Genomic DNA, 23,845 nt, shown 5'->3' on the forward strand with positions numbered 1-23,845 from the left:
CCACCAGAAGAACTAAGCACATAATTTAGGGAGAGGATTCAGAGCTTAACTGAATTTCTCTGCATTTTAGAGGAAGAGGAAGCAAGGCTAGGAGAAGAGAGAGACAGCACTGGATCTGGATAGAGGTAGCTGAGGCATAGAAATACAGAAGGGGATTATGAAGTGATTTTTCTATGAGATGTATTGTATAAACCCCACCTATTTTCCCTGCATGTGATTCTGAGTATTCTTTGCAGATTAAAGCATTTGTTTAAGAGAATGGGGAGGGGGCGCTCAAACGCGTGTATTCCCACTTTATGAAGGGCTTTGACTGAAAAGAGAGATGCTCTTGCAGAGTCCAGGTGAAAAATAGGGACCAACTTACTCGAAGATGAACTGTAGCAGCTGATTGAGTCCTTACTGTTATTACCTTTTCAATCTTCTACGTAGTCAAGTGAGGCAAAGGCTAATATCATTCCCATCTTGCGTGTGACGAAACAGAAGCACAAGGGGGTTGAGTGATATGCTCCAGGTCTCAGGCCCAAAAGTGGTAGAGCCTGGATTTGAATCTCTAGCGGGGAGAAGCTTAGCATGTCTGGCTCATCGTCATTGCCTCTATTTCCCTTGCTGCTATGACCCATAGCTTAGAAATTTCTGCTCAGCCCTGCCTGTAGGTATGTCACAGATTTGCAAAAACTGCTCTTTACCCAAAAGCTACCTCACCCAAAGAGATAAGGAAGTAGCCAGAGTGGTCACCATCCCAATTCCTCAAGATTGAGGAATGGCCATAACTCAAGGGAGAATTGAAACTGTGACCCATAAAGTTATGAGGTTGAAAGCAGAGAGTTTAAAACTTGTTTTTCAGAGAACTGCTTCCCGCCAATCAGCTATTTTGTCTTTTGAGACCCCCACTAACAAACCCACTGGCACCTGGGCTCAAGGTCAATTGATATGGTTCCAGCCCGGGAACAAGCAAGGCCCTGCATTCCTTAGCCCAAGACTCCATCCCGTTTATACCAGCTCTCAGGCCATGTCCCTAGCCCCTTCCCCTTGTCCTAAGATAACCTCCTGAGGTCAGGGACTGAATTTTGCCTCTTGCTGATGTCTCTACCCCAAAGTGAACATGGGATAGATGTTACACAGCGTTTGCTCAATGTACACGCTCCACCTTTCCTCATGAATAAGTTTTCCCACCCTTTTCATCCATATGTAGGTAATCTCCTACTCTGAATTTCCCCTTTAAAAACCCCACAGTTAGTGGGTTCCAGTCTTGCGTCAGGCTTTGTGCTGACAGCTCAGAGCCTGGAGCCTGCTTCGGATTCTGTGTCTCCCTCTCTCTCTGCCCCTCCCCTGCTTGCTCACATTCTCTCTCTCTCTCTCTCTCTCTCTCTCTCAAAAAGAAATAAACAGTAAAAAAAAAAAAAAAAAAAAAAAAAAAAGATTTTCTCCCTCTGTCCCTCCCTTGCTTGTGTGCTCTCTCTCTCTCTCTCTCTCAAAAAACCCCCCAAAACCAAAACAAACAGTTACAAATACTGTGTACTCCCATCTTTAAAAACAACAACAACATTGCATTTGATTCTCAAGGCATCTATGATGATAATGAGAGATTATTCCGGAGAAGTGACACCAGATACGGAGATGCAGTGAAACAAACATACTGAGGAGATACAATGAGAAACTGACCGACTCGCATAGAGACACGAAGTCCCAGGAAACATCAACTGGGAGGAGGCCATAAGAAGAGATGGATTTTCCCCATTTGCCATCACATCTCATTTCCATCTTCTCTACCCGCCTCTCTGTCCTTATCGTCCTCATCAACGGGCTCCCTCTGTCTCTGGCTCCTGGTTGCTTTCAGCGAAAGGGAGACACAGACAGGAGCTGGAGGGCGCGAGGAGGGCGGCTGGGGGTTTGTGACTTTCTGGCTCTCTCTGTCCACCAGGCTGCAGTTTGGCAGTGGAGGTGTTACTCTGCCTGAGGACTTAGAGCCCGTCTGGGGGCCCTTTCCTACAGGCACAGCTACCACTACCCCTACCGCCACAGCCCTCCTGGGTTCTGGTAACTTCTCCTGTCTTTTAAGCCTCGTCATAGTAAGGCTCCTGCCATTACTTTCAATTGGGGGTATCGGTCACCATCCCATGCAATTTCCTCTAAATCTGCCCATATTGATAAAGTGTCCCTTAATTAAACTCTTCTGAATTATCCCATTTTAGGCCATCTGTTTTCTGCTGGCATCCTGAAGATACTGAAAGGAAAATAAGTTTCAAAAAGCAAGTAAAACAGATGACTAGGTTATTCACAGCACTTTAGCTTTGGGATGCGTGCGTGTTCCCAATCTTGCTCCCTAAATTAAGGAAAGCAACAGATTTCTCACCACGACAGCACAATCTGAATGGTAGGGAAGGAGGCGAGAATGGGACAAGGGTCTACCAAGGGGAACAATGTGGATTAGCAATTCGGACTTCCACGGTCAAGGCTGCCAGCCCTGAGAGTGGCCAGAAGGTGCCAGAAAGTGCTTCATGCCTCCTGCCTTTTCCTGCTGGAGCCCCTGTGGCTCCCCGAATACTGCTCTTCCAGATCAGGTACATGTGTGAGCAAGAAGAGGAAAAAGCCAACAGTGGCTCTGGAAGGAAATACTTGATGAAGGCGCCTTTCCTCCATTCTTTTGGCTGGAGGTGGCAAGCTGCCCTGTACTGTCCTGTGATTGACTGTCGCCACAGGACGCTTCTTTGCCCTGGGGAGGTGCTGGCGGCAGCGGTGGCGGTGGTGAAGCCTGGTGCGGGAGCAAGGCTTATCGAGATGCTGGACGGCCCCTGTGACCTCCTGTGCGGGGATCTGCTGGCACGTGAGAGTGTGGGGTTCTCTGAGTCGTGACCCCTCACGAGATGTTTCTCGACATTTGGGTTGAGTCTACTCCCCTCTCTCTCAACCTCTGCTTATCCCCACCCTGTCTGCTGCCCATGCCTGCAGAGGAGTGGTGTTCTGTAGCCTCTGGCTGCCAGCTGTGTGGGTAGGGAGCCATGCCAAGCAATGTGAGCCTGCGCTGGGAGGCTTTATAGCTGAGAATAAAGACACCCTCCTTACTTGTCACTCAAGGCCCTCCATGGCCTGCCCCATGCTCTTTCATTGTCCTAGGAGTAATGCACGCAGGTTTACATTTTCTTTCCAATTGACATAGAAGTGGATCAAGTGAGGGTCGCCTGGATGGCGCAGTCGGTTAAGCGTCCGACTTCAGCCAGGTCACGATCTCGCGGTCCGAGAGTTCGAGCCCCGCGTCGGGCTCTGGGCTGATGGCTCAGAGCCTGGAGCCTGTTTCCGATTCTGTGTCTCCCTCTCTCTGCCCCTCCCCCGTTCATGCTCTGTCTCTCTCTTTCCCAAAAATAAAAATAAAAACGTTGAAAAAAAAATTAAAAAAAAAAAAAAAGAAGTGGACCAAGTGAATAGTAAGTCTTCCCGAGCCCTCTCCTTCAGAAGCAATAACTTGTTTCAGTTTTGTTTCTAGACTCTTTTCAGTCATAGATTTGATCTGGGGTTTGTTTTTGTTTTTGTGTTTTTAGATTCTAATGTTTATTTATTTTTGAGCGAGGGAGGGAGAGAATGAGCCAGGATGGGGGGCAGAGAGAGAGGGAGACACAGAATCCGAAGCAGGCTCCAGGCTCTGAGCTGTTTGCATAGAGCAGATATGGGGCTTGAACTCACGAACTGCGAGATCACAACCTGAGCCCAAGTCAGACACTTAACCCACTGAGCCACCCAGGTGCCCCAGTTATAGATTTGATTTGTAAAGTATTACTTCTGTCTTGTGACCTGTCAGTATTAACAATAGGATCAACCGATTCCTTATATAAGATGTAAAGAATTCAGGATATGGCTGAGGATTTGGAATTAGAAGGCTGGGAATTTAAAATAACTGTGATTAATAGGTTAAGGAATCTAGCGGAAAGAGTGGACAAAAAGCAAGTGCAGATGAAGACTACAAGGAGGAGGAAATGCTAAAAATAAAAACGTTATAACATAAGTGAAGAATGCCTTTGACTGGACTAGCTATAGCTTTTCAAAGAATCCGTGGGCCTCACAATATGGATGGAACTAGAGTGTATTATGCTAAGCGAAATAAGTCACTCAGAGAAAGATAAATATCATATGATCTCTCTCATATGTGGAATTTAAGAAACAAAACAGATGAACATAAGGGACGGGAAGGAAAAATAAGATAAAAACAGAGAGGGAGGCAAACCATAAGAGACTCTTAAATACAGAGAACAAACTGAGGGTTGACAGAGATGGGGGTGGGGTAGAGAAAATGGGTGATGGGCATTAAGGAGAGCATTTGTCGGGATGAGCACTGGGTGTTATACGTAAGTGATGAATCACTAAACTCTACCCTTGAAACAAATAAATAAGTAAATAAATAAAACTCCAGAAAGAACCAGTGAGCCTCAAGATAAGTTAATAGGAACGTCCTAAACTGAAAATCAAAGAGAAAGACTGAAAAAAAAAAGGGAACAGAATGGTCAAGAGCTGTAGGATGATTACGAGAGGTAAAAAATACATAGAATAGGAATATCAAAAGAAGAAAGAAAGGAACAGAAGATATATATGCAGTAATAATGGCGAAGAGCTTCCCAGATTATTTGCGGGCACCAAACCACAGACCCAGGTAGCACAGAGAACCCAAACCAGGATAAATAATAATAGTAATAATAGCTCTTCCCGTAAGTGGCCTGAGATGATATCTGAAAATTGTTCGCTCTTCACCTGACCCGGGAACCCCCACAAAATCATGCCAATCAAGAGGTTTAAGCCTTCATGTTCACTTTAAGAACACACGTGAAACTGCCCAGGCCTTCAAGGGTAGGCGTATCCGAAAAGTCGCCACGTCTCTGAAAGACGTCACTTTGCAGAGGCAATGTTACAACGCTACAATGGAGTTGGTAGGTGTGTCCAGGCCAAACAGTGGGGCTGGGCACAGGGTCGGTGGCCCAAAAAGAGTGCTGCATTTTTACTGCACGTGCTTAAAAATGCAGAGAGTAAGGCTGAACTTAAGGGTTTACATGTAGATTCTCTGGTCATGGAGCACATCCGGGTGAACAAAGCCCCCAAGATGCGGCACAGAACTTACAGGGCTCACGGTCAGCTTAACCCACACGTGAGCTCTCCCTGCCACATTGAGATGATCCTTACAGAAAAAGAGCAGAATGGTCCTAAACCAGAAGAGGAAGTTGCACAGAAGAAAAAGATATCACAGAAGAAACCGGAGAAACTAAAACTTACGGCCTGGGAGTAAATTCTGCATAAAATACATGCAAATAAAAGTCAAAAAAGAAACAACAACAGACCCTACACCTACGTATTCATTTCTGGGGCAGACACACTGCTCTATATGATACTATTATGATAGATGTGTGATAATCTGCATTTGTCAAATCCATTGAGCTATATCACACAGAGGGAACCCTAAAGTAAACTATGGACTTCAGTTTATAATAATGTATCAATATTAGTGCATCAATTTTAATAAATGTACCACATTAATGGAAGACATTAGTAATAGGAGAACCTGTGGGCGGGAGGAATGGGGATGGGGAGAGAGAGTAGACAGGAACCCTCTGTACTTCCTGTGAAAATTTCCCATAAATCTAAAAGCGCTCTACAGTACAAAACTATTTAAAAATAAGTAGGCGAGGGGCGCCTGGGTGGCTCAGTTGGTTAAGCGTCCAACTTCGGCTCAGGTCATGTTCTCACAGTTCGTGGGTTTGGGCCCTGCTTTGGGCTCTGTGTTGACAGCTCAGAGCTCAGAGCCTGGAGCCTGCTTCAGATTCTGTGTCTCCCTCTCTCTCTGGTCCTCCCCCGCTCACACTCTCCCTCTCTTTCTGTCTCCGTCTCTCAAAAATAAATAAACATTAAAAAAATTTAAAAAATAAAAATCAATAGGCAAACCACCAACAGGATGAATATTTATAACGCACCTAACTAAGGAAAGACTCATGCAGCATGTATACAAACTCCTACAAATAAATAACAGAGAAAGGGAAACACTTAATAAAAACGGGCAAAACTTAGACACTTCAAAAAAAAAAAAATACAAGTAGCCAACAAGCACAGGAAAAGATGCCAATTTCACAAGTCACTTTGGAAATGCAAATTAAAACACGACGAGATACCACTTTATACTCATTAGAATGACTAAAATTCAAAAGACTGGCAGTGTTTGTGAAGAAGGATCTGGAAAAACTGGCACTTTCAGACATCGCTGGTGGGAATGTGCAATAGCATAACCACTTGAGAAAAGAGCTTGGCATTTCTTCAGAGTCAAGCAGACATCCTTCTGTGACCCAGCAAATTCACTTCAGGTTACTTATCCGAGGGAAATAAAAACATATATTCAGAAAGAGACGTGAATAAGAATGTTCACGGTAGCTTTATTCAAAATAGCCAGTGATAGAATACTACATAGATATCTATCCATATGAAAATAAACCGGTGCACTCACACGATGAGACGGCGCTCAGGTTTAGCAAAAAGACTGCTGATATATGCAATTGCCGTGGCCTGGGTACATCCTAAAAATATTACGCTGAGTGATACAAGATAGGAACAGAAGAGTACATTGAATGATCCTAAGTATGTGAAGCCGAAGATCAGGTAAAACTAATCTTTGGTGATAGAAATAGGAATAAAAAAAAACAAAAAACAAAAAACAAAAAAAGAAATAGGAATAAAGATTGCCTCTGGGGCAGGAGGAGTATGTAACAGGGACATGAGGGAACTTTCAGAGGTGATGAAAATGTGTTATGTTTCGCTTGGGGCTCGAGTCACGTGGGTATACCGTTGCCAAAGCTCACTGAACTGTGCACTTGTGATCTGTGCAATCACTCTCCCCTGATTGCACCTCAATTAAAAAAGTAAAAAATTAGGGGCGCCTGGGTGGCGAATTCGGTTAAGCGTCCGACTTCAGCCAGGTCACGATCTCGCCGTCCGTGAGTTCGAGCCCCGCGTCAGGCTCTGGGCTGATGGCTCAGAGCCTGGAGCCTGTTTCCGATTCTGTGTCTCCCTCTCTCTCTGCCCCTCCCCCGTTCATGCTCTGTCTCTCTCTGTCCCCAAAATAAATAAACGTTGAAAAAAAAATTAAAAAAAAAGTAAAAAATTATTAAAAGATGCAACATTTGAACTTAATATATTGTTTTTATAGAACGTGTAACTTTAGAGGTATTTGTAATCAGATTTATACAACTAACGTCGGGAGCTCTGCGGAATAAGAAGTAAATCTGACAAAGATCCTGTTCTCTGAGGACTAGAGAAGAGTCTAGTGTTCTAGATGTTTTGCCACGAAGGACCGGAGAGCTCCCGGGAGGGAGAACCAGGGTGAGAGCACTTGGGTGGGGGTGCAGCGGGAGTGAGAAGGGACCCCTATGAGGTTCCGCAGGAGGGCTTGGGACAGGAAATCATAGCAAGACGACCTGCCTCAAACCTTAAGCATGCTTCAACGTCGATTTATCCAGTTATAAAACTTAACTTTGCTCGCACAGACTGAAAATGGCGAAGGAAAAACTCACGGATGGTGACTCAATTCTGGGAAATGGGTGTTTAGCACAGGCTTGGTTTAAAAATTCGTCATTTATTCGTTCGTTAAGTCTTGGATTCAATAAACATTAAGGTAGGGACATATGCTAGGCCCTACCGAAATCAAAGAAGACTGCTCTCCGAGGCTAGTCTGCTCTTTAATTCTTTCAATTTTACGGAGACAGGATGCAGGAGGGTGACCACAGAAACTTGCCATGGAATGTTCTTCCAGTCCCTCCCAAGTGCAGCGACCAAACGAATTTAGACCGTCCTGCGCTGCTTTCAGCCTGTGCTGAAGGTGGGGTTCTCCTAAAGGGGACCCCAGCGTTGGTAGAGTTTGGGGTGGAGCGAAGGCCCTGGGGAAGGCAGTCCCTGAGGAGCGACACTCAGTGTTTGTTTCACAGGTACCGCTGCAGTCCTCACGAGGGAGGATATTATCTTAACCATAAGGCTTATCTTACAACTTTAGGGTTTGAAGGTCAGGGGCCCCAAGGCCGAGAGAAGTGAAGAAAACCTCCCCAACCGACAGGGACAGAGTTGGTCCTCAAAGCCACATTTCTCTGACTGAGGCAGACGCCGAATCAGGGCGCCAGACTGTTTCCCGACATCGCCAGAGTTTCCTGGGGCAGGCGGACTTCGCTTTCATCCCCTCCCGATGCGTCCTGAAGGGCCCTCTGGAGAACCATCCTGAGGGTCTTCCGCTGCCGGGGCCACCACTGCCTGAAGGAGCCAACAAAGAAGTAGATGATGGGGTTGGCACAGCTGTTGACACAGGACAGGGTGAGCGCAGCCAGATAAAGATACCAGAGGGACTCATCAAAACCCTGCTGAATCCAGAATACGAGGAACCAGTGAATGCCGTAGGGCAGGCCGCAGAAGAGGAAGGCCAACACTGTGAGCCCCACAGTCACATACAGCCTGGTCAGCTGCATCCGCTGGGAGCCCCACAGCAGTCTGGTCAGCAGGGCCAGGCTGGACCCAGAGAGAAGCACAAATAAGAAAATCAGCCAGGCGGCCGTGAGGAAATCAAACGCCAGACACAATCCAGGGTCAAAATCCCTAAACAGGAAGCCACAGTACTCCCCTTCCAGGATGCTCAGCAGCAGGGAGAGGGCCCAGAGCAGGCCACAAGTCACAGTTGACGTGTGTCTTGGGCGGTGGCAGCGGTACCAGATGGGACAAAGGACCGACAGGCAGCGCTCGGTGCTGATGGCGCTGAGAATGCTCACGCTCGCGATGTAGGCGAAGGTCCACATGGTGGTGAAAAATCTGGGGATGGAAAAGTACACCGAATGGAAGTTGATGAGCACCTCCAGGGCATGTACAACCTGGGAGGAGAGGAAGAGGAAGTCAGCTCCTGCCAGGTTGAGGATGTAGACGGAGAAAGCGTTCCTCTGCATGCGGCAGCCCAGCAGCCAGAGCACGGTCACGTTTCCCACCAGCCCGCCCAGGGCAAAGATGAAGGTCAGCAAAGTCATGATCAGGATTTCCACGTTGTTACTTGGAAGACGGTCCTCGTCACTTCCATTCACTGGTGTGAGTGTGCCCTCCCAGGCCGGGGCGGTGGGATCGATGCTCAGAAACCCTCCACTGGTATTCCTGGGAACACAAACAAGACTTGAGCACCTGCTGTGTGCCCCCTGATTCTCAGGGCCAGCCTGCTACATGAGGATTACTGTCTCCCTGTTACCGAGGAGGGAAACGGAGGCTTGCAGAAATTAGGATACCTGCTGAAGGCCACGTTGCTCTGAAGTTCTGGAACCTGGATTCAGACCAGTTCTCTCTAACTCTAAAACTGGGCTCTCTCTACCGCAACATGGACCCTCTACTGACATGGGAATATTCTAGGGCTCATGCCAGGTCTGGCGGGGGGAGGCAGGAATTGAAAAGTCTGGACGGGTTATGTGTGATGACAACAGGACTCTGAGCTTGGCATTCTTTCTGCCTGGGACTGAGATTTTCTCTTACGACAAGGAAGTCAGAAGACTCAGGCATAACCTGTGGACAATCTCAGTGACTGAGCGTGGTCCATCCACCAGAAAGGAGATCGTGATTTAGAGTCATGAAGGGAATGTGACCTTTTTCTATGACAGGTATGAGTATGGCCAAGCCTCTTGGCCAGAAATGGCCCAGTGTGTGAGCTCTATGAGGACAGGAAGTGCTTTTCTTTCTGTCCATTAGTGTGTCCCCAGTGCCCAGTTCTGTTGTGGGAGACACAGTGTAGGTCACTCTTACAACGGATTTCTTTCTAGGGCCGCCAAAATCATAAACTTAAAGTACTTCTAAATGCCTGCGTACCCCTACTTTAAAAAACAAAACAAAACAAAAAACCCTACAAAATTGAAATCAGTTCTCAAGGCATCTATGATGATAATGAGAGATTATTCCGGAGAAGTGACACCAGATACGGAGATGCAGTGAAACAAACATACTGAGGAGATACAATGAGAAACTGACCGACTCGCATAGAGACACGAAGTCCCAGGAAACATCAACTGGGAGGAGGCCATAAGAAGAGATGGATTTTCCCCATTTGCCATCACATCTCATTTCCATCTTCTCTACCCGCCTCTCTGTCCTTATCGTCCTCATCAACGGGCTCCCTCTGTCTCTGGCTCCTGGTTGCTTTCAGCGAAAGGGAGACACAGACAGGAGCTGGAGGGCGCGAGGAGGGCGGCTGGGGGTTTGTGACTTTCTGGCTCTCTCTGTCCACCAGGCTGCAGTTTGGCAGTGGAGGTGTTACTCTGCCTGAGGACTTAGAGCCCGTCTGGGGGCCCTTTCCTACAGGCACAGCTACCACTACCCCTACCGCCACAGCCCTCCTGGGTTCTGGTAACTTCTTCCCCTTTCTCTTCAGGCCTTATCTCTGGGGGCTTCAGTCAGCATCCTTTATAGATTTTCCTTAGCTCTGCCCATACCTGTGTAACCAGACCTTTCATAAAACGCTCCAAATATCCTGTTAGCTTGTGCCCTACATTTTCTGCTGGGGTAATGCCAGATACAGGAGCCACAAAACAAAACAAAACAAAAACCCCACCTTTGAGTAGCAAGCAAATCTGTGAAAGCGGAGGTTGTTAAAACAATTTAGCTTTGGAGTCTCATGCCAGCCTGCCATCTTGCTCCCTAAATTAAAAGTAGCAAAACAGACCTCTCCATAGTTGCAGATTTGAATGTTTGGAGAGAAAGAGAGAGTATAGGGAGAGAGGATAGAAGCAAAAAGAACTTGGTGGATCCTGTTTGGCTCTCCCACAGTCCAAGCTGCCGGCACCCAAAGCATCATGAGGGAGCTTCATGCCCCCTGACTTGCCGTGGGGTGCCCCTGGTGTCCTGCATGCCCTACCTTGAGATGAATTCATGAGCATGTAGACTAAGAGGAAGAAAACAAAACTGCTTTTGCAAGAAGATAGGTCTTGAGCAGGCTCTTACCTGAGCACCATTCTTCTTGCTGGGAGCAGAGAATAGAAAAGGAAGAGGTTTCCTGAGATGGCAGGTAGTGGAGAATGTTTCTCTCCCCTCTGGATGGCAAGATGTCTGCCGTAGCAGGAGTGAACTTCGGTGACTGCCTGAGGCTTATCAGGATGCTGGATGACAGCCCCTGTGATTTCCTGCTGAAAGGGCACTGGCAAATGAGATCCTGGAGATGTGTCAAACAAGAAACTTCACGAGATGTTTTTCATTTGCCATGACTCCAATCACTTATCTCAGCCTGTCCCCATCCTACCCCATCCGGTCCCCCGCCTTGTGAGGAATAGCTAGCTGCCCTGGAGCCTTTGGCTGCCCTCTGTGAGCCTGGGCAGTAAACCATCCACCAAGCAGTGTGAGCTTCCATAGCTAAAGAATTGTTTGCTTGGCATTCAAGGCCCTGCGTGGCCTGGCTCGCTTGATCTTTTTAAAGTCTGTTCAGTTGTAATCTTTACAGCCGATGTGGGGCTGGAATGCACAACCCCAAGATCAAGTCGCATGTTCTACCAACTGAGCCAGCCAAGCTCTCCTTGATCTTTTAAAAACATAAGAGACTGTTAAAAACTGAGAACAAACTGAGGGTTGATGGGGGGTGGGAGGGAGGGGAGGGTGGGTGATGGGTATTGAGGAGGGCACCTGTTGGGATGAGCACTGGGTGTTGTATGGAAACCAATTTGACAATAAATTTCATATATTAAAAAAAAATAAAATAAATAAAAAAAATTTAATTACAGAAGCAAGGTATGCACAATTAATTTTATTTCAAATGACACTGGGGTGTATAAAGCGAAAGTGAAGCCTCTCCCAATTGCGTTCCTCAGTAACAACCAGTATGTCTAATTTCCATTCTTATTCTTATTCTTCTCCTCCTCCTCCTCCTCCTCCTCCTTCTTTTTTTAGAAAGAGAGAGTGTGCCAGCAGGGGAGGGGCAGAGAGAGAGGGAGAGAGAGGATCTCAAGCAGACTCTGCCCTCAGCATGGAGGCCAAGGTGGGGCTCGATCTCACAACCCTGAGATCGTGACCTGATGACCGGAGCTGAAATCAAGAGTCGGACGCTTAACCAACTGAGCCACCTAGGCGCCCCTCTTGTTTCCATCCTTAATTCTTTTAGATGTTAAAGTTATAGCTTTGTATAATGAAACTACATTTCTGCTTTCGATCTGTCAATGCCAACAACAGGTATATTGAGTTCCCTTTATGAAAGATAAGGAATTTAGCACACTGCACGTATTATCGCCAACCTCCCTCTACCGTATGATACTTGTTAGCTAGATTATTTTCAGATCATCTAGAGCCTTAGCTCTTATGGCTTCCTTTCATGTGCCCGTGCCGCAGCCAAATTGGGTTTAAAAACTTAACCGTGAAGTATTTAAAGCGATCAGAAAAATTTATTTACTCATTTGTTCATTTACTCAAAACCATAGGTTTGTTGTGAGGATTAATGGATTAGTTATGTAACAGTTTAGAATAGGGCCTCATAGGGGTGCCTGGGTGGCTCATTCGGTTGAACTTCCGACTTCAGCTCAGGTCATGATCTCTCAGCTTGTGAGTTTGAGCCCCACCTTGGGCTCTGTGCTGACAGCTCAGATGTCAGCCTGATGGGGCCCGCTTTGGATTCTGTGTCCCTCTCTCTCTCTCTCTCTGCCCCTCCTGGCTCATGCTCTGTCTCTCTCCGTCTCTCAAGAATAAATAAAACGTTATGGGGTGCCTGGGTGGCTCAGTCAATTGAGCGTCCGACTTCGGCTCAGGTCATAATCTCACGGTTCGTGGGTTTGAGACCTGCAGCGGGCCCTGTGCTGACAGCTCAGAGCCTGGAGCCTGCTTAGGATTCTGTGTCTCCCTCTCTCTCGGCCCATCCCCTGCTTTCTCTCTGTCTCTCAAAAATAAACATAAAAAAAGAATAAATAAAACATTAAAAAAATTAGAATAGAGACTCATAGTAAGTACTATATATTCACTAATTCTTATGATGATTTTTATTACTATGTCGTTCTGGAAGTCTAATTCAATACATGTTAAAGTTTCTTTTTTCTATTTTTCCACATCACTTACATTCTTTTTTATTTTCCACCTCTTTGTGTGCTAGGCAGCTTTCTGGATAACTTCTACAGATGCGTCTTCTAGGTTACTAGTCTCCTTTCCACTGTGTCGTTTAATCCATTCACTGAATTTTAAATTCGCTTTTTATGGTATTACTTTCCAGAAGCTCTGCTTGAGATTTTGTTTTCAAATTTGCTTGGTCATTTCTTCATCTCTGGATGCTGGCTCCTATTGTCAATTTTCTCTTTTATATCTCTAACCTCATCAGCCCCGGCGATATTATGCTTCTCTGACAATTCCCGCGCTGAAGTCTATGTATGTCTGATTTTATCGCCTATTATTCCTTCTATCACTTTCATATGGTGCCTTGTTTCTTCCTGTATTTGTGATTTTTGACTATGAGCTGTTCACTTTCCTTGGGACTTATCTGTAGGCGTTCTTTGAGGCCTGAATTATACTGAATTATAGCTAAGTTCCTCCAGAGAGGTCTTGTGTTTTCTTTCGCTAGTTGACTGGGGGACCTTCCCGGCATGGCTTTCAACTTTTGGGATGTCCCCAGAAACCTCCCCTGTCATTTGATGTTTTAGGACCACAACGTGATACTGACTTGTGGCTACAAATTCTCAAGCGAGAGAATTTTTCTTCACTCAGAGCCAAGCTTGATCAAGCAGTTTCTCCATAGTTTTACTTCTCACTAAGAGAAACATACTGAAGGCTTAGTCTTTGGGGGTCCCAACTTTCCATGGAGCACCTCGCTTAGATTTCTGACCTTTGGGTTGCCCTAAAACTCTATCTTCTAGAAGCCTATATAATAGGAAATGTGCATCTCCTGAGAACACAGGGGATCCCTTTAAGGAAATTAAGCAAGGAAGTAACTTTATCAGCTGTGTGCTTCGGAAAAGTCCCGCAGGCTGCGGAGAGGAGAATGTATAGAATACAAATGAAAATATAAATCTCTAGTCATACCGCTACAAGAAAAACAACTGCATGAATGTTTTGGTATATGCGCACAAAACATCCAACTATTTATGCTGTTTGGTAATATACAGCATACTTCCGATTTGATACTCATTCACTGTGGACCCTGTTTGGTGTCAGTGCCTCATCTGTGGAATGAGATGCTTTCCAGCTGTGATGAATCTAAAACTAGGAAATCCCTGGGCCTGTGCCTCTCCCTCATGTGCCCTCCCCCCACCCCCTTGGATCTGCTCCGTACCAAAGAGAGTGGAGACCTCAGACAGGGCTCTCTCCAAGGCCAGATTTGATCCCAAGGTGATTCTCATCTATCAGGTCCTTAATAGTTCCCAGAGACTCCACTTTTCATCACGGTCATAAACTCATCAGTCTAGGCCCCCTCCATGGTCCCAAGTCTTGTGTTATGAATTCTTTTCATTCGAGTTGACAATGCAGGGCAATGTCATTTAGAAAGTCCCTATAAAGAACAGTTTTGCTATATAGTGGGGGGGGGGGACGACGACAGTGAGAGATTGTGTGAGTATGTGTGTGTAGCTGATTTTACTATGTGCACTTGCACAGTTATATTTTGGGAGGGTGTGGCCCATCCCTGTATCTGAGCCTCTTCTCATTCTGCTCCATGGGGGACCGCCAGCAGCTGAAAGCCAGGCAGATGCCGTGAAACCAAGGTGGGGGAGGGGAGGGGGCATCCTGATATCATCTGAACTCTGAATCCCGTCATGCCTGGAGCCAGGTTCCCTCACCGAACCTCAGTTGTTTGAAGCAAATAATGTCTATTTTTGCTAAAACTAATTTATTTTGGGTCTCTCTTTTGCTCACACAGCCACCAATAGGTCCCTATTAAAACATTGATCACATAGCACTTTAAGCCTCTGAGGACAAATTTCTTTCCTATTGCACTGTGAGTGCTTTGAGAATAATGAGCACGCCTTTGAGTCTCAGTGCCTGGGACACTGCCTGATCCCAGGGCTCAGCAAATGTTTTGAAGCATATGCATTTATGTCTGCAAGCGTGAGTGAAGTAGTGATTGAGCGGATCACTTGAAAAGGTGAGGATTGGGAAGTCGGCCTAGGCAGGGAATTTTAGAGCCTAACTGTGAGAAACACCTGCCAATAGAAGAGCAAAGCAAAATGGAGGCAAAGAACGGTTGACAAGGTTGTCTACTTTAAAATTTTCGCATTCAAGAAGCACAGTCCATGTGGAAAATGGAACGCTTCTGTAGTTTGACTTAGATGTGTTTCTCAATTACTGTGCAGTTTGGGAATCAGCGTTTTGAGGGAAAGGGGGAGCAGGCCACTGTGACATAGAGAATCACTGGGGAGTCCAGGAACATGGAAGCAGAATGAGCTGGGGTTGGGAGCGAGGACAGAAAAGTCACTGAGTTACAGGATCCTTTCTACAAAAACCCCACTGGACAGTGGGCCTCACCAATCTCTTGTCTCTTTTTGACCTGGGCTGGAAGACTGTGGCGGCATAATCAGAACGATGGTTGACGCATAGTGGCCCCACCATGGGGGGGGGGGGCTGGAGGAAATGGATCAAGATTGGTCTGAACTGGCTGGATGGAGGAAAGAATAGTCACAGGGCTTCAGAGAGGGAAAGAGAAGTCAATGTGGGGAGAGCCGAGCAGGGCACGAAGCAGGAGACTCCCTTGTGAGAGTGCTGTGCCCTTCTCATCCAATTACAGTTGTTTACAGTCCTTGCAGAGGAAATCACACAGCTTCTCAGGCTCTTGATAACACCAAATAAGGCAGCAACTTCTACAGGGCTCTCTCTAGCCAGAGGACCAGAAGTCCATTTCAGAGTCGGGGGTTCCAGGAAGGACCTCTTGCTTCAAGGCAGCTCTGAGCTTTTTTTTTTAATGTTCATTTATTTATGGGGGGGGGGGGCAGAGCACACATAAATAGGGGAAGGGCCAGGGGGAGGGAAAGACAAAGACAGAGAGAGAGAGAGAGAGGGAGAGAAAGAGAGAGAGAGAGAGAGAGAGAGAGAGAATCCCAAGAAGGCTTGGGAGGTCAGAGCCTAATGTATGGCTCAATCCCATGAACCCGTGAGATCACCACCTAAGCCAGGACGCTCAGCTGACTGAACCTCCCAGGAAACCCTGATTTGACTTCCTACTGGACTAGAGGAGGAGGAAGGTAAAGGCTTATTGAATTCTTTTCTTTCCATTCCTTTGCCTTATTAGGTCAAACTGCTCTTGCTCAGCCAAGGGCTAGTTCCTCAGAAAGTCAGAGGATCACGGAGAAGGGAGTTCTGGGGCTTCTAGAAGCTCTGTGGCCAGAGAAGCCTGCAGCCAGGTCCCTCTGAGCAGAGGCAGCTTCTTTCTCCATCTGGTCCTTTGTTCCTTCAGATCTGCCGTCAGGGAACAAAATATGGGCCCGGGAGCTTCTAGGAATGAAAAGGTTGGGACAACCAATGCTCTGGTTTTCCTAGTTGATATTTCTTTTTCCTCTAAGGATCACTTAAATTAATCCAACAAATATTTACTGAATGTCTACTTTGTACCAGGCACTGTTGTAGGCACTGGGGTTACGTAAGGATTAAACATCACAAAAATCAGATGGAGGGCTACAAATGTGACATTCCACATGACGCCACTAGGTGGCAGTCAATGATTATTATGGTGATCACGTAACCCTTGGCTGGCCTGCAGGGGGCGGAGTAAGTGAAGTCTGGGAAGAGGTCCCACTTAAAGTGGGGTAGTGATGGGGAGCCATGTTCTTTCTGGATGGTTATTCATGGGTGGCAGTGTAGGGCAGTGTCTATGAAAGCCAACTCTGGAATGGTCATTCCTGGTCTCAAACCCTGGTTCTAACAATTATTATTAATTAACTGAACCTTACTAACAGTTAAGTCGTTCAGTCTCGCTAACCCTCAGTTACCTCAGGGAAATGGCGATGTCCCCCTATAGCGTTGGCCTGAGGTGCTCAGGGAGTGCTTAGCACGTGGGCAAAGCCCTATAAAGACGTAAAGGATCATTATGGCTACTATAGCTCTCTTAACTCTCACAGGAACATTTCTTGGGTAGCAAAAGGGGCCAGACTCGCTGCTCTTTAGCTTCCAACAGAGAGCAGCTCCTCCCCAAGCCTTTCTGGCTTCAAGGAGCCCCGGTGACCTCCATGTCACCCTCTTCTCCCTTGGTTCCTTAAGGCTTGGCTGCCACCTGGTGGGGCCTGCCTGTCTGGTTTTCTCCAGCTCCCTCTGCCAGTGTTTGGCCAGGGCAGGGTGGGGAGAGGTGGCGGGATTTAGCCAGGGAGGAGCAGGGAGAGGTAGTGGGGCCTGGCCACCAGCCGGCAGGGAGGGTGTGTGTGAACGCTGTGGTGGCGGTCTGGGCACCGAGGAGGAGGACAGAGGTCTGGCCCCAGACCCGGGTTCGGTTTAAACCTGCAGCTCCCCGAGGGCTGGTTTGGCCCCAGACCTTGTTATGGTTGCTAGATGGAGACCCGTTGGGGCCTGGGAGCTGGCAGGTCTCCTTATGAAACCAGCCCCTTGCATGAGGCTGGACTTTAGAAAACCAGTGCTGAGGAGCTGGGCACGTGCCCAGTTTACAGATAATTGCACAGTTGAGGCCTTCGCTTTGGGAGAAGGGAATGGAAGGGGCGAGGGCAAAATGTGTTCCAGAGATGAAGGAACACGCTATATCTCGCAAGCCTTTCAAATGCTAAACTGCCCCTGCCTCTAAGCCTCGGTGCATGAAGGCCTCAGGCTCCGTGCTCTTCTCCCTTCTCTGCCTCCTGGAATCTCTCTTGTCCTCTTGGCCTGGTCAAGTTCCCCTTTTGGAAGATAACCCGGTTCATAGGGGGCACTTTCCCAGACTGAAAATCACGACCCCTGTGCTCTGCCTAGAGGTTTGACACAGCACATGCTGTTCTATGCTGATACTGATGAGTATGTCCTCGGGGTTGGAAACCCTCTGAGAGCAGGGCCTATGTTATTCATTCATTGACTCGTTCATCCATTTGTTCAGCAGTCTTCATGGAGTACCCATTGCCTGGCAGGCCCTGTTTTGGGTGCTGGGATTGGCCCAGGGAGCCAGGCTTGCAATCCAGGTCCTGCCTCCTGGCCCAGACCTCCTCCTCCCCACCCACCTCACCTGAAGCCCAGCCCCCTAGGTGTAGGTAGGGAAGCAGTGGCCCACCCTCCTCTCAGAGCATTTGTGGGCAGGTGTAGGGGGCTGGGAGGCACCTCTCTGCCCACCCCCCTCTTCTTCCTGGACAGTATCAGTAGGTAGCAATAGAAGCCCTTTTCTTTCCCACTTCCGCAGCATCACGTGGTGGCCCCAGGAACCAGGCCCCCGCGCAGTGGGTCAGGCCTGGTCAGCCACTCCTGGCCACGTGACCTCAGGCGAATCCTCCAACCTAAGTCTTGGTTTCCTCATATCTAAAAAGGAGGTAGTAAGAATACCTTCTCCCTGAGGTGTTTTAAGAATTCTCGAAGATTCTGCGCCTTCAGTAAATGGCAATTCTTGTCCTTCCCGCCCCACTTCTCCCACCTCTCAGGCTTGAGGGCTGAGGGCCACTCTTGACCACGGCAAGTCAGACTCCAATTTGGCAGGTTCAGAGCTCAGAAGCCCAGTCTGCCTCTTCGGGCACCCAGCCCTAGATGAGAGTAGGAATAAAGATGAAATAATAATGACAATGATAATAACAACAATGTCTATTTCTTTTTAAATAATTCTTACTCTGTGCCAAGTGTAAAATGCCCTTACATTTATTCACTCACATCATCCTCACCACCGTAGGAAGTGAGTGCCATCATCATCCCCCTTTTCTAGATGATGAACCTGAGACACAGAGAGGTTAAGGAATTGCCCGGGGCGACGCTGTACTAGCAGTCAGAAAGCAAGAGATATTCTGTACAGCTGTTGTGCAGCTGGTTGCCACAGCAATGGCTAAATTTCAAAGGTGGGCCCAGGATATGTGAAGTAGGGCATAGAAGATTTCCAACACACCCAGGAACCTTTCCGGGATGCCCAGACCCCCTGTGAGTCAGACCCCTGCCGACTCGTCCTCCTATTGGGTCGAGCACATACTGTCGTGTTTCACGGGTTTTCTATGTCCTTGAGAATTACAAAACTGTGCCTCTGTGGGACTTGAAGATATCACTTTGAGACAGGGGGAGGGGAGCCACTTGGGGACCCTGTCTCCCTCTGATACCTCTTCCCCCTCTGCTCTGCTTGGGCTGACTTTCTGTCTCTACTGACTATAGCCAGGGATGGATTATCTTCAGACATGTGGAACATAAATTAACATTTCCCTGGGCGTAAGCCTGCATTTGGCAATGACCCAGAGATTTCCAAATCAACTGGGTGAGACTAAGAAGATGTCAATTCAGCTTGAGGAGGGCTGGTAAGGGTTTACCACAACGAAGGAACAGAAAGAACTCGCTGGTCATTGATCATTGCTCTAATTGGAGGTAGCCATGGTGGAGGCAGGGCAGTGAATCCTGTTCTGAATTCTGATTCTGTAGATTTCTAGCTGCATGACAGTAACTCTGAGCCTGTCTCCTCTGTCTGTGAGGATGACGGTGCTCTGGCAGACATGAAAGTGCTCCGTAAACAGGTGTGCGGGTGGTGGTGGGAGAATGGGACATGATTATAACCACTGCCAGCACGGTCATGTCAAAGGTCCCCTCAGACTGAGGGTGCCATCATGAAAGAGGGACTCATGTGCCGTCGAGAGGGGACTCAAAGAGTATCTGGGTATGTCACCTAAAAGGAGGAGAGCCAGAAACTGTGGGCTGGGGAAAAAAGCAAGGGCACCTCAGAGCTGGGAGAAGTAGCACAAGAAGATGTGTCAGGCACAGGGATGATTCTGGAAAAATATTTTTTATAACATTCCTTGCTGCTGGGTATGGCAGGTTGCCTTTAACGGCCGGAGATGGGGCAGGAAAAGTTCCAAATTTTTTCCTAATAGAAAGTGTGTTGGATTTAATTTGGGAAGATAGGGATACTGATTTATATCATTAATAGGCACTTTGATTATTTTTTCAAGTCTACCTGTTCATTTTTATATAGTAGTCTCCCTCTTATCTGTGGGGGACACGTTCCAAGACCCCCAATGGATGCCTGAAACTGTGGATAGTACTGAAACTTATATATACTCTGTTTTTTCCTATACATATATACCTATGATACAGCTTAATTTATAAATTAGGCATGGTAAGAGGTAAACAAAAATAATAATAAAATAGACCAATCATAACACTACATAGGAATAAAAGTTAGGTGAATGTGGTCTCTCTCTTTCAAAATATCCTATTGTACCGTACTCACCCTTCTTCCTGTGATGATGGGAGATGATAATATGTCTTTGTGATGACATGAGGTGAAGTGAATGACGCAGGCATTGTGACCTAGCATCAGGCTGCGGCCAACCTGACCTTGCTTCGGGAGGATTGTCTGCCTCCCGACCGCGGTTGACCTTGGGTAACTATAACTGTGGAAACCAACACCGTGGATAAAGGAGGACAACTCTTTACTAGTCTCTTTAGTCTCTTGCTTTTTACTTACTTTTTATTCTTTCTTTTATTTCTCTAAACATGTGAAATATAATTGTTTTATATTCTATATCCCGGTATCCGAAGTCTTTGAGGGCCTGATTCTAAGGCTTGTTCTTTCTGCTCTCAGTCACGTGCTCTGTTTCCTTGTATGTATCAAACTTTTGATTGTGAGCCCCTAGTTTTTGGTTTTATTATTTTTACTTAAATTTCTTTTTTTAATGTTTACGTATTTTTGAGAGAGAGAGCGTGAACAGGAAAGGAGCAGAGAGAGAAACACACAGAATCTGAAGCAGGCTCCAGGCTCTGAGCTGTCAGCACAGACCCTGACCAGGGGGCCGAATTCACGGACCACAAGAACATGACCTAAGCTGAAATCGGACGCTTAACCGACTGAGCCACCCAGGTGCCCCTGTGAACCCCTATTTTTAAAAATCTTCTGATAATTCTACACGGCCTGGTTTGAGGTGCATTCCTGCAGGGAGGATTTTGTGATTGCTTCAGCCAGACATCGGGGGTCCACTTTAGATTTAAATGATCTGATAACATACGGGGGTCCACTTTAGATTTAAATGATCATTTAGGGATTTTAAGATCGTGCTACCAGTGTCATATCAGACTCTCACAGCACACAAGGGTGAGCCCTAAAATCTCAGGGACTTATTTTTTTCAACTTCTCCAAATCAGGGCTGACACAGACACTTCTCTGTTTTTGCTTTTATTTGTATTGTTTTCATTTATATTGATCACCCTTTTCCTCAAGATATAGGCCTTCCTGAGTCCTGGCTTTATGTGGCTTGGTCTCCCATTTGACTCCCCGCCCCATGTGGGTACAAGAACTACGGCCGAGGGTCACTTTCCTGTTCCTAGCAAAATTCTATGTGTAACAGGTCTGGGCCACGGGATTATGTAGAATCTTCCAGAAGATGTGACTGTTTCTTTTCACACGTATCCACTGGGACTGGGGTCTGGCTTCATTCCTGGCCTCAGATTCCCCTTTCTTGAAGTCTCTACCGTTGATTAAAAAGCATATTTTTAGCTTTTTTCTAACATTTTGATATATTTCCTAGGTGGAGAGTTTCAGAACAGCCTCAGCATCTTTTCAGAGATGCAGAATTTGGGGCTCTATCCAGATCCAAAGAATCAGAATCCTCATGTTTGCAAGACCCCAGGTGACTTATAGAGGTTGAGAACCAGGGTACCTGGGTGGCTCCATTAGTTAAGTGTCCGACTCCTGATTTTAGCTCAGGCCATGATCTCATGGTCACGGGATCAAGCCCTGCATCAGGCTCCATGCTGGGCATGGAACCTGTTTGGGATTCTCTCTCTCTGTCCCTGCCCTCAAAATAAATAAATAAACTTAAAAAAAAAAAAGAGGTTGAGAACCATGGCTTTCATTCATCATATTGCCTAAAACAGAAGTAAGATAGACACTTTTTAAGAAACATTTTTTTATTGGGACATAATCGACATATAACATTGTAAGTTTCAGGTATACAACATAATGATTCAATATTTGTATATATTCTAAAATGATCACCAGAATAAGTCTAGTTAACATCCATCATCAAACATAGTTACAGAATTTTTTTCCTGTGATGAGGACTTTTAATATCTATTCTCTTAGCAACTTTCAAATATGTAATATAGAATTATTGACCATAGTCACCCTGCTGAACACCCATGCTGAATTACGAGGACGGGCACTTTGCATGAGTGTTCCGGAAGAGCGACAAAATGAAACTTCGTTTCTCCTCCACCTGTTTCTCCCCGTCTGGTGGTTCAAATGGAGAGAAAGACTAGGATTAGTAGCGTTGATTCTGTCAGCTGCTGCCTTTCTCAGCCCATCAGAGACCCTAAAGTGATGGACTAAGTCCTGGTCAGTTCCCAAGCTAGGCATGACCCCCAGAGAATGGGCTCAGAGGTCCCAGTGCTATCCTAGACTGGTGCTTGCAGGGCAGGGCGCCCAGGTGCCTGCTGAGTTTTCTTTTTCCACCCACTCCCTCCCCTTATTGTCCTCAACTATATAGTTGATCTTCTGCCTTAGTTTCTCTGCTCTGACCAGAAGCTATAGCTAGCCCTGAGCCCCAGTCCTGACGACCTTCTAATCTCAAGGATGACTAGAATTTGTCATCATACTCCTCAGTGTAGGCTGGGAGCCTTCTCTCTGGAAACCTGCAGCTACCAGCCACTCATACCTTAATGTAATTAAACTTCTTAAGAGTCAGAGACATAGCTAGACTCTTCTTTGGCTAGGACTATGTCTAGCTGAGTGGTGCAGCTTTCATCTTTATGTAGAAGATTCCCATGGGTGTCTACAACACAACAAAGCTAAAGGACTTTGCCCCTGTATATTCAAGAATCTATCCCCCTGGGAAAATAAGTGGAAAAAGGAAGGAGTCCAGAGTCCATGTTAGGAACCATAAAATTAGATAAGATTACATTAAATTCCATATAATAAAATATCCATTGTCATGCTTGAGCTGAGCCTTGCCTTAACTCCATCATGTACTCCGTATCCTCGACTCTTTCAATATGGCAGCCACTTACTGAGCCTTCGTACTGAATCAGGTACTGGGCTCAGTGCTTGTGCATCATATCATTTAATCCCCACAACATCCCTTTGCCAAATGAGACAGGTGAGGCTCAGGAATACCTATGCAGGGATGAGATGATGAGGCTTCAGTCAGTCCGTTCTCCAAGGTTAGGGGATTGATAAATGGTAGAGCTTGGATTAGAGCCCAGGTTTTTGACAACAAAATTCATTCTTCTTTCTGCTCCCTTGTGGGCAGCACTCAGGAAAGTGCCTGAGACAAAGTAAGCCCTCAATAAATGTTTTAAATGTGAGTGGATCTTGCCATATGAAGACTACTGCTCGTCAAATGCCCACTGTGTGCAAACACTTTCTATATGTTAATGCCAATGAGTTGATGAGCTGGGATTTGAATTCAAGCCTTTCTTTCTGCCATCTAACGCCATGCACTTTGGTCTGTATCGCACCACCTCTAACACGGGAAATCTAGTCTTGGGAAAGGTGTCTCAGGGTTGACACATGACCAGTGGTGTTGGAGAAGGGAAGATCTGTCACCGCGGCACCAGAGGACAGACCCTTGAGCAGTGAGTGAGAATCACATGAAGGCAGATGATGGCTGGAGATAGGGAGACTTTTAGCAAAAAGTGAGGGAGTGGGCACTCCATCACTGAGAGTGTCAGATGACTGTCTCCCCAGAAGGCCCAAACGCTGGCAGAGGGCAAGGGACTTTTGAGTTCCCTTTAGCTCTAGTAGTCTGAAACACTATCATTCTCTTCGTCTACCCTGGAAATC

The 23,845-nt window shown here is 46.6% G+C and overlaps 1 protein-coding gene and 1 pseudogene across 1 annotated transcript; one reads left to right on the plus strand and one right to left on the minus strand.

The window, feature by feature from the left end:
* Positions 1 to 4,724: 4,724 nt before the first annotated feature.
* On the plus strand, positions 4,725 to 5,266 carry LOC101096840 (annotated as a pseudogene).
* Positions 5,267 to 7,577: 2,311 nt separating this feature from the next.
* MRGPRX2 (MAS related GPR family member X2) lies at positions 7,578 to 18,620 on the minus strand. The gene is made up of 3 exons (XM_003993106.6): positions 18,427 to 18,620; positions 10,969 to 11,176; positions 7,578 to 9,141 (listed from the first exon to the last, which is right to left on the minus strand). Exons 2-3 carry the CDS (start codon positions 10,977 to 10,979, stop codon positions 8,124 to 8,126), a joined length of 1,029 nt encoding a protein of 342 aa, XP_003993155.1. The 5' UTR covers positions 10,980 to 11,176; positions 18,427 to 18,620; the 3' UTR covers positions 7,578 to 8,123.
* Positions 18,621 to 23,845: the final 5,225 nt, after the last annotated feature.

This window comes from Felis catus, chromosome D1, assembly GCF_018350175.1.
Source record: "Felis catus isolate Fca126 chromosome D1, F.catus_Fca126_mat1.0, whole genome shotgun sequence".
NCBI classification, from domain to species: Eukaryota; Metazoa; Chordata; class Mammalia; order Carnivora; family Felidae; genus Felis; species Felis catus.